This window comes from Sceloporus undulatus, chromosome 4 (assembly GCF_019175285.1).
Source record: "Sceloporus undulatus isolate JIND9_A2432 ecotype Alabama chromosome 4, SceUnd_v1.1, whole genome shotgun sequence".
NCBI lineage: Eukaryota > Metazoa > Chordata > Lepidosauria > Squamata > Phrynosomatidae > Sceloporus > Sceloporus undulatus.
Window position 1 is genome coordinate 190,575,865 of NC_056525.1, and position 9,957 is coordinate 190,585,821.

The 9,957-nt window shown below is 44.6% G+C and overlaps 1 protein-coding gene across 1 annotated transcript in view; it reads right to left on the reverse strand.

Moving 5' to 3' along the window:
- MTCL1 (microtubule crosslinking factor 1) overlaps positions 1–9,663 on the reverse strand; it is a 144,648-nt gene extending 134,985 nt beyond the window's left edge. The window contains 1 exon segment of the mRNA XM_042463101.1: positions 8,320–9,663. Coding sequence (XP_042319035.1) covers positions 8,320–9,246 — 927 coding nt within the window. The 5' untranslated portion in view covers positions 9,247–9,663.
- Between the last annotated feature and the right edge of the window lie 294 nt (positions 9,664–9,957).

A 9,957-nucleotide genomic window follows, 5' to 3' on the forward strand; every position in this document is an offset into this window, starting at 1 on the left:
AGCTACTCATGATGAAAAGAGCAGTGAGTCTGGTGACTGTAAGACCTAGTAAGAAAAAAATGTTTTGACTAGTTATAGCTCATATAGTTATTTCTGGGTATTCCATCATAGTGCCAACCGTGGTCATTATGTCAGGTTTTATTTAAACAAACCTTAATCTTTTTAATTTTGCAGGATCTTTACATATCCTACAAAAAATGTTGTTAAAACCCAAATACCATTCCAATGGTATTAAGGTATGCCTGAAGATCTGCTGTATGTATGATGGGTCATGTTGGGGCAGAGTGTCTTGGGCTCCAAGACAGGCTTAAAAATCATAGAGAAAAGGGTCACTTTGTTTTAAAGAGAACACAGCTATACTACTAGTTGTTGGGGCGTAGAAAGACGCGCTGTGTCCACCACAACCACCTGCAGAGTTGACACACGTCGACAGGACGCCAGGGAGAAGGGATCTGAAGAGATGTCTGCAAATGTATTCAGGCCAAGAAGGAAAATAATCCTTCACCGCTGCAAACGGCCTTAAGCTCCTGGCTTGAGAAATAACAACAAGAGCACTTCAAGCCTTCACTCTACACCAGGGCTTTAAGAAATAAGTTACTTTGCCAACCAAACAACCATAACAACAAAAAACAGAGAAGCAGTTACTCTAATACCAACTGTCATAACTGACACACTCTCCCAGAAGGACAGTTGACAACGTTCCAACGATGCACTGTTCGGATGCTGACACATATAACTGCCACTAGAGCTGTAAATAACTTCCACAACAGCTCCCCCTAGTGGCCACATCATTGTCATTTTCTCAGGCCTGTTTGCCATGGTCCTGACACTAGTGATACTACCAGGCAAAGAAATGTTATTTTCCAAGAGTGGTCACAAATCCCCAAATCCCTCATGGTCACCAGTAGTTTCATCCTCCCTCTCCCCAAAACAAACATGTAGTTGAAGCTCTGGGCCCACACTAACTATGTGAGGGACAATCACATCTTCCTTATTCATATCTAAATGGTGGAGAGTTTCTGATTTTGATAACAAAAGGTGAATTCAAAATAAAGAGTACCTTATTTTGCTGTACATTGCCTGACATCCTTCCACTGAAATAGCTCAGGAAGGCAAAATGTATGATAGTTCATGTTCAAAGGGGAAAAGTGTAAAAATTAGACCCCTCACTTTGAAGGCAAACCAGGGCAAATGAGGCTACTGTGTCACATCTAGTTTAGCCATAGCCATCCAGATTTGTAAAACATCCACAAGACAGGGCCGCAGAACTATGGTACAGCGGTACTTCAATAAATAACCATCCCAATCCTTCTTGTTCTTATCAAGAGGACATTCTATTCAGTCTTTACCTCCATTTATTCTACCCCCCTGCAGGCAAAATTCTCATATATTTTGTGAATAAAAGGCTAGAACAGGGGTAGGCAACCTGCGGCCCGCGGGCCGGATGCGGCCCGGCGAGGCCTTGGGACTGGCCCCAGCCCAGTCCTGCTGCCGATTGCCGCCGGGGCCTTTGGGGGGGCAATTGTCTATAGAAGCCTCAGAAACATGCATTTATATTTACCTTTTTTTTAAAAATCACCAATTTTTTTCGCATGTCCTCCATTTTTTAAAAAAAAAGTGTCTTCCATTTGAAAATTTTGTCCTACATTTGTCCTGGTTTATTTATATATTTAATTTTGTAAAAATAAATTTAATTATTTATTTTTTGGCTTTGGCCCTCCAGTTGTCTGAGGGACAGCAACCCGGCCCCCGGCTCAAAAAGATTGCCTACCCCTGGGCTAGAAAATGAAGCTATTCTTTATCCAGATCAAAACACTGTACTGACAAGAAAAAATATCAAATGGTACAATATGTGGGTTTACCTAATCTCAGTAGCATTTTGAACGGTAACTTCATAAAAGAGAAATCCATTAAGCCATATCTCTAAGAATCTTTCTTGGCTTCTATGGGTTTGCTTAATATGTTAACTTTGGGGCTGTGCAGACCGGCCATTAAGGCCGGACTGGGTGTGGAGTCAGGATGTGGTGTCCATACAATGCACACCTCGACTCTGCCTCCACGTCGGCGTGACGCTGTGCATTGCTCCACACGGCATGCAGCATCACAGCGCTCCTCTAGCACTGCATTTACACAACACAGCACCAAAGGAAGGAGCTGCTGGAAAGGCAACTGCACACCGCAGCCCCAATCTGCGGAAGATGGAGGCGGCTGCAGGCGGTCTGCATAGCCCCTTCCTTACCCATTTTGTTATCAAACAAATATATGAAGGATATATCATTGACCTAACATAATTCCTTCCATGTAAAACTGGGAATGGCAAAACCTTATTTGAAATGCATAAAATAAGTGGATACTTCTTTTGATTGATGATTCATGAAAGGAAGGAAGCTTGCTGTCAACCAGCTTATTTTTCTATTTATCAAAATTAGATATTCCAGGAGCAGAATGCTAGCTCAAAATGGGATAGAGTCTCACTATGGGTTGGGATGCTCTTCTACTTCTCTTCAGTAGCCAAACACAGACCAATGGCATTTACCACCAAGTTTTAAAAGGTCTTGGCAGTTGATGCCATCAGCCTGTGTCTACCTATGTGGCATTGCCAGATATTTCTCTAGTCGTCTGTGCTCTCCACCAGCCACAGAATGACTAATCAGAATGCTTAAGTTATAATTTCCACTTCTATATACCGTACTTTCTGATCAAAAACAAAATTCTTTGGATGCTCTTCAGCAGTCCCAGTCTATTTACCTAGATTATTTTCTTTTTAAAATTGTTGTTTTACATTGCCAAACTGTAGCTGGCATACACATTCAGACAAACACACACACACACACACGCAAATCTTTTTGAGTATTGTAAAAATAATTCTTTGGAAGTGTCTTCTTTTCCTGCTCTAGAGCATACTTTTAGTCCCATTTCATATTCATCCATGAAGTGCTGCATTTTACCTAACCCACTATGTCTTGGCAGGACAGCACACAACAAGAATGAAAAATGGACTTGCTGAACAATGGGTCAAATAGAGTTAAGGCATGCTAACATATTGTGAAGACAAGATTGCCAACCTCTTTCTGCTAGAACTGCTGTGGCTTTATCAGCTGCCTGGCAAGCAAAATTTTATCCAAGGAATATTCTGTGCCAGTTAATTCCATGGCGATAAAAGCCTCTGCTAAATTTTTGCCTGCCAAACAGCTGTTAAAATCCAACAAAATGTTGTCAATCCTAATATATTCTGAAAATGCATGATCTTTCCCCTGTCTTTTTCTAAATGGGGGGGAGGGCACCTTTGCAGATCTTCTGTCATTCTTTTCCTAATCATTTCAGGTTGTATTATGAAATGTCATTTTTAAAAGACAAGCAGAGAATATTAGCTCCATGACAGGAGGCATCTTATATCATTATAATCACACAGAGATCACTGCAAGGAAGGCAGAAAGAAAGCTTTAAAGAACTGTAATATCACATCCAAATCAGTGTCTAACCAGCCTCTAGAACACTCACATTGCAACCATCCAGTCTGCATAAGTCAGGCATTTATAAAGCAATAAGATTATACACATAGCACCTTTATCTGTCACTTTTATAGTTCTGCTCCCTTTGAGATCTTCAAACACCCACAAATTTGGCATATTTCTTAAAGCAGGTTGCAAAAAAGTTTTAGAAGTCTCTTTTGAATGAAACAATGAACTTCAAAACCATGCATCCTTCATTTCAAATTGGAAAGAGGTTCTACCAAGAAGTCAGGACTTGAACGCAGGTTTAGCAAAACATGGTGTTTGCAATACACAGCTTTGGAAATGACAAAACCATGTCCTTACTGTATTTTCTTAACTGATCTCATACAAAATCTCCTAAAGTAGTTTCCAGAAAGTAGCCAGATTCCATCAACAAAACATCTATAACCCATTGCAGAATTCCTCTTTCTCTCTGTGTATGCAGATACAGGGTGATTAAAAAATGTATGTATATCTGCATACTTATGCAGTAGACAGGCATATCGCTCTGCAGAGACAATCTATCTCATACAGTGTATATAAAGTAAGACTATCTCTGGTAGCAATACTTCTGGTGTCACCAGGTCTAAGCTTCTTTCCTCTAAAGGGAAGATGAGATAGAGGAAAGAGGAACACAGCACAAGGCTCCCTTTGAACCAACAAGTGCCAAGCGATTTTCCAGCCTCATGCAGCTGCCATTCCCCACCACTTGCCTTAAAGGGAGCCTCCCTTATGCCCAATTGGGTTGCATCCATGTTGCAGAAATAATCCAGTTTGACATCATTTTAAGTAACCTGGCTCCAGGCTATGGAATTCTGGGAATGGTCATTTGTTGTGGCAAAGTTCATGGCCCAAGGGGTCGCCATAAATCAGGAATTATTTGAAGGCACACACTATGGAGATTACTGCACAAAGCTCTAGTGATGGAATTGAAGTGGAATTGCAGCCTATGATTCACACAATGTTGTCACTCATCTGTTGCTGATCCATTGTTGATCTGTTGTTATACCATTATTACTATGCAATTTTACATTAACAAGAGATACTTATCAATGAGAAATTGTTTTTTAACAACAGATCAGCGACAGATGAGTGACCATGTGGTGCAAAAAGGAAAGGAATCATAGGTTGTAATTCCACTTCAATTCCATCATTAGCATCTAATGCGATAATCTCCCATAAAAGTGTAGCGAGCGTAGATAATAGTGTATATAGTGTAGATAAGAGATAGGTCTTATCGCACCACACTCTTCTAGTGCTGCTTTTCCACTTTTACTGATCTGCCTGCCTCCTGTCTGAGCTATGTAGTTCAAGGCAAACTAAGAGCTATCTGGCTGAGAATCTCAATATAATGAACTGTTTACAACAATGTCCCAAAGAAACAAGACCACAACTCTACCGTATATAAAATGACCATATATTTATATGTGACTACATTGCAATACATATAAATATATGGTCACTGTATATATGGTAGCCTGGGGGCACAGTGGTTAAATGCCAATATTGCAGCCACAAGTGAATTCAATCCCAGGTCCAAGGTCCACTCAGCCTTGCATTCTTTCATGGGTTGGTAAAATAAGTATCCAGCTTGTTGGATTACACGTTGTAAACCACTTACAGAGTGCTGAGTTCACTGATAAGTGGTATAGAAATGTACTTGGTATTGCTATAGTATAGTTCATTGTATTGTCAGTTTCTCCCTAGCTATTCTTTCTGTGTTTTCTGTGAGACCCTCCTGTTGTGTGTTTTCTGAGAATAACCCTCAGTGCCTTTCCCTAAACTGCAAACCCCAGCATGCCACACAGTGGCGTTACTAGAGGAGTGTGGGGTGTGTGGACCACATTAGGAGACACCTTAATTTTTTTTTAAATTAAAACTTCCAATTTGAATTTTTAAATTAGTCTTTTTAAATTTTCTTTAAAAACATCACATTTTTACCAAATCTTCACTATGTATATGTAAATACATTTAGGTTGTGTGTATGATATTGTAATTTGAAGGTGTAATTTAAATTTTGTTAGTTGTTTATGTCACGATTATTACCATTACATTTAGTGGTATATGGGAATTACGATTTATAAGTAATATTAATGGAAAAAAGAATTACTAAGGATTCTGTACAATGTGAAATAGGAGGAGGTCAACGGGGGGTGAAGACTATGTGTTATCACACCACGTGATAACAACCCTGTGATGCCTCAGGTTGTGAGTTCAATCCCAGGCAGGGCTTCAAGGTCCACTCAGCCTTCCATCCTTTTGTAGGTCGGTAAAATGAGTATCCAGCTTGTTGGGGGCAATTGGCTTACACAGTGTAAATCGCTTACAGAGTGCTAAGTTCACTGATAAGCAGTACAGAAATGTACTTGCTATTGCTATAGAATAATTCATTATGGGCCCATTAGCACTACAGAAATAACTTGGTGTGAAATTGGGTTATTTCTGTGACATTCACACTGGCCCTGAATGCACCCAGCGTGGTTTGCGGGGGAGGAGGGGTGGTGAAAAACCCACTTAACCCAGTGCATTTTGCACCAGGTACCTAACCATGTCTTTTTTTTTAAGGGCAATCTGGATCTTCAGTAGTGCAAATGTGCTACCGAATCAATCCGGATCGCTGGGATCTTTCCCTACCATGAGGCATCACCATGCTGATGCGGAGCTGCGCCAGTGTGAATGCTGGACCGGGTTAAAATGCCTTGGAGAGATTTGACCGTGGTAAACATAGTGGAAACATCGATTCAGTATTGCATCACTGTGGAGATCCACATCTCCTCTGTACTAAAAAAAAGTAAGTGGGAATGCCCCTTTTTGTCATTTCCTCCCTAGCTATTCTTTCTGTGTTTCCTGTCAAACCCTCCTCTTGTGTGCTTTCTGAGAACCCTCAATGCGTCAATACACTACACTCTTATAGCACTTGCTATACAACAACAATGGCATTTCCCACATCATCACACTAACCTCTGATTGTGCTGCTTTCCCACTTTAACTGCTCTGACTGCCTCCTGTTGCATTCTGGGATTTGCAACTTAAGGAGCGGCATTTAGAATTCTCTGCCAGAGAGCTCTTAGTCCTCACTGAACTACAAACCCCAGAATGCAACAGGAGGCAGCCAGAGCAGTTAACGTGGAAAAGCAGCGCAATCAGAGGTTAGTGTGGTAATGTGGGAAGTGTCGTTGTTGTTGTCGTTGTTGTGGAGATTAACCTGCTACACACTACTCTCTTATAGCACTGCTATTCCGCTTTCTGCCTCCCTGTGTGGCATGCTGTGTGGCATTACCTCACTACATTCTTATAATAGTGCTGCTATACTTTGACTGCTCTGGCTGCCTCCTGTTGCATTCTGGAGTTTGTAGTTCAGTGAGGCCTAAGAGCTCTCTGGTTCAATATTCTAAATGCCCCCTTCATAAACTGCAAATCCCAGAATGCAACAGTAGGCAGCTGGGGCAGTTAAAAGTGCAATAGCAGCACTATTATAAGAGTGTATAGTGCGGTAATGTTGTAAAATTGCAATAGCAGTGCTATAAGAGCGTAGTATGTAGCAGGGTAATCTCCACAACAACAACAACTACACTCCCCAGATTACCAAACTACCCTCTTATTGAGCTGCTATTCCACTTTAACTGCCTCCCATTGCATTCTGGGCTTTGGAGTCCAGTGAGGCCTAAGAGCTCTCTGGATCAATATTCTAAATGCCCCCTTCATAAACTGCAAATCCCAGATTGCAACAGGAGCAGCACTGTCATAAGAGTGTGTGGTGAGGTAACATGGTAAAACTGCACACCCCCAGCAAGCCACAGAGGGAGGCAGAAAGCGGAATAGCAGCGCTGTATGAGAGTAGTGCGTAACAGGATAATCTCCACAACAACAACAACGTTACTCCACTTCCCGCCATTTCACTTCCTTGAAGTCCTTCCTCTTCACACAGGCTTTAAAAACAGAAAACCTTTAAAAGGATGGCCTGGGGGTGCTATACTCTTTTATTAAAGTATTTTAAGCATTTTTATCTTCTTTAACATATTTGACATTTTAGTATGTGATTCATTTTAATTATTGTAGCAATTTAATCCTGCCTTAATGTACTGATTTTGTATGTGTACTGCATGGTGCTTATGTGTTTTTTTAATGTTGTAAGCCATAGTCCCAGCTTTGGGAGAAGGGCAGGATATAAATACTGTATAAATACACTAATAATAATAATAATAATAATAATAATAATACAGTTGTCCCTCCACATTCACTAGAATTAGGGGCACAAGACCCCCGTGAATATGGAAAAACTGCAAATAACGAAAACACCCTGTTTTTACCTGAGAGGACACCTCTAGGAATCTCTGGGTCCTCCAGGGCAACTCTATGGTCAAAGTCTGACAGACACTGGCCACAGAACTGCCCTGGAGGAGCTACAAAGGCCTCGTAGAGTAGTGTTCTCTCTAGGAATCTCTAGGTCTTTCAATGCAACCTTTAGTTAAAGGTGACCATAGAGTTGTGCTGGAGGAGGACCTAGATATTCCTAGAGAGAACGTATTAACCAAATCCGCGAACAATCAGATCTGTGAATATGGAGGGATAATAATAATAATAATAATAACAACGACAATAAATAACACTTTTATGTCTATCCCGCTTAATTTGTAAGAAGCAGTGAATGCGGATGAGTGCATCTGACATTTTAGGAAGTGATTTCTTTTCCTTATTGTAGCTGTTCATTATTGTGTATGTTTTTAGCTGTATGGCGTTGCTGTTGGTGTTGTTTTTACTGTCGTAAGCCGCCCTGAGTCCCAGCCTAGGGAGAAAGGCGGAACATAATAAATAGCAACAGTACCTTGAGGTAATCGTTTTCAGAGCGGAGTTCCTCGATCTCCCTCAGCAGCTCCTCCTCGTTCTCCTCGTTCTCCCCCCGAGGAGGCTCCTTGTCTCCCCGCGGAAGAGGCGCCTTGCCCCCTGGCCTCCACCCGGCCAGAAGCGCGGCTTTCTCGGGGCCCTTCCCCTCGGAAGGGTCCCTGCTCCTTGCGGAGGGGGCGGCGGAGGGCCCTGGCGCAGCGGCGGGGCCCGAGGAAGGGAGCGGGGCCGGAGGGTCTCTCTCCCTGTCGCTGCTGGACTCGCCATCGCTGCCGGCGGCCGGGGCCAGCCTCTGCTCGTCGGAGAGGGGCTCCGAGGGGCAGTCGGAGAGGTCGGAGCTGCTGTCGGTGTGAGGGAGGAGGAGGAGGAGGCGGGAGATGGAGGCGGAGGAGGAGGGAGAGGGGCCAGCCTGGGCCGGAGGGGCGCTGCTGCCCCGCTTCCCCTGCTGCCTCGCTCCCTCGGCGGCGCCGTTGGGGGGCCTCCCAGCCGAAGGGGGCCCCTTCTTGCTCGGAGGCAGGGAGGGCTTGGTGGCCAGGCTTTTGCCCCTCCAGACAAGCGCCGACGCCGTCGATGATGATGACGCCGCCGCCGCCGTCCTTGCTGCTGCTGCCTTGGCGCAGCTGCGTCGCGAAAGGCGGCTGGCCGCCGGGGAGGCAGGGGCAGGAAGGGCCGGCTGCTGCTGCTGGTGTTGGGGGGCTTTGGCGGAGAGGCTGGGGGACCTGGGAGGGCCTGGAGGGGGCTTGGAGGAGGAAGAAGGGGAAGGGGAAGGCGATGCCCGGCCATGATGGTGGTGGAGGTCCTTCAGGAAAGGCCTGGCCGGGGAAGGGGCGCGGTGCAGGCGCTGCTTCTTCTGCTCCGGTAAAGAAGGAGGAGGAGGGTGGGGGGGCTCCCCTCCGTTCAAAGTCTCCATACTCCGGGATGATGGAGGAGGAGGAGGAGGGCCACCGCCACTGCCACGCGGGACACTCGAGGCTCCCCAGCTACTGCCCCCTTCCCTTCTCTCATCCCTCCCCGAATAAGGGTCCACGATTCCTCTTCTTCTTCCTCCTCCTCCTTGTTTTTCCCCTTCTTCTCAAGTTAAGCCTCTCCTGTTAAGCTGCTGCAACCAGGGCGACGACGCAGGCAAAGGCTCTCTCCCTCTGGATTGCACAAACCATCATCCACTCCTCGCCTTGCAGCAGGTCCTCTCCATCCTCGCTTCTCTCTCGCTCTTTCTCTCCCTTCCTGCACCTTCTGACAGCAACCCCCAGGATCTTCCTTCCTTTTCTCCAGCCTCCTCCTCCTCTTCTTCTTCTTCTTCCTCCTCCTCCTCTAATCTTCCTCCTCCTCCAGGCTCTTCTTCTTTTTCCTCCACCTCCCGGGCTATTCCTTCCTCCTCCAGGCTCTCCTCCTCCTTCTCCTTCTTCCTCTCCTCCTTCCCTTTCTTGGGCTATTATTTCCTCTTCCTCCTCCAGGGTCTCCTTCTTCTTCCTCTTCTTCTTCCTCTTTTTAGGCTATTCCTTCTTTCTCCAGGCTCTCCTTCTTCCTCTTTTTAAGCTATTCCTTCTTTCTCCAGGCTCTCCTTCTTCCTCTTCCTCTCCCCAGGCTATCCTTTCCTCCTCCAATCTCTGCAGGCTCCCTC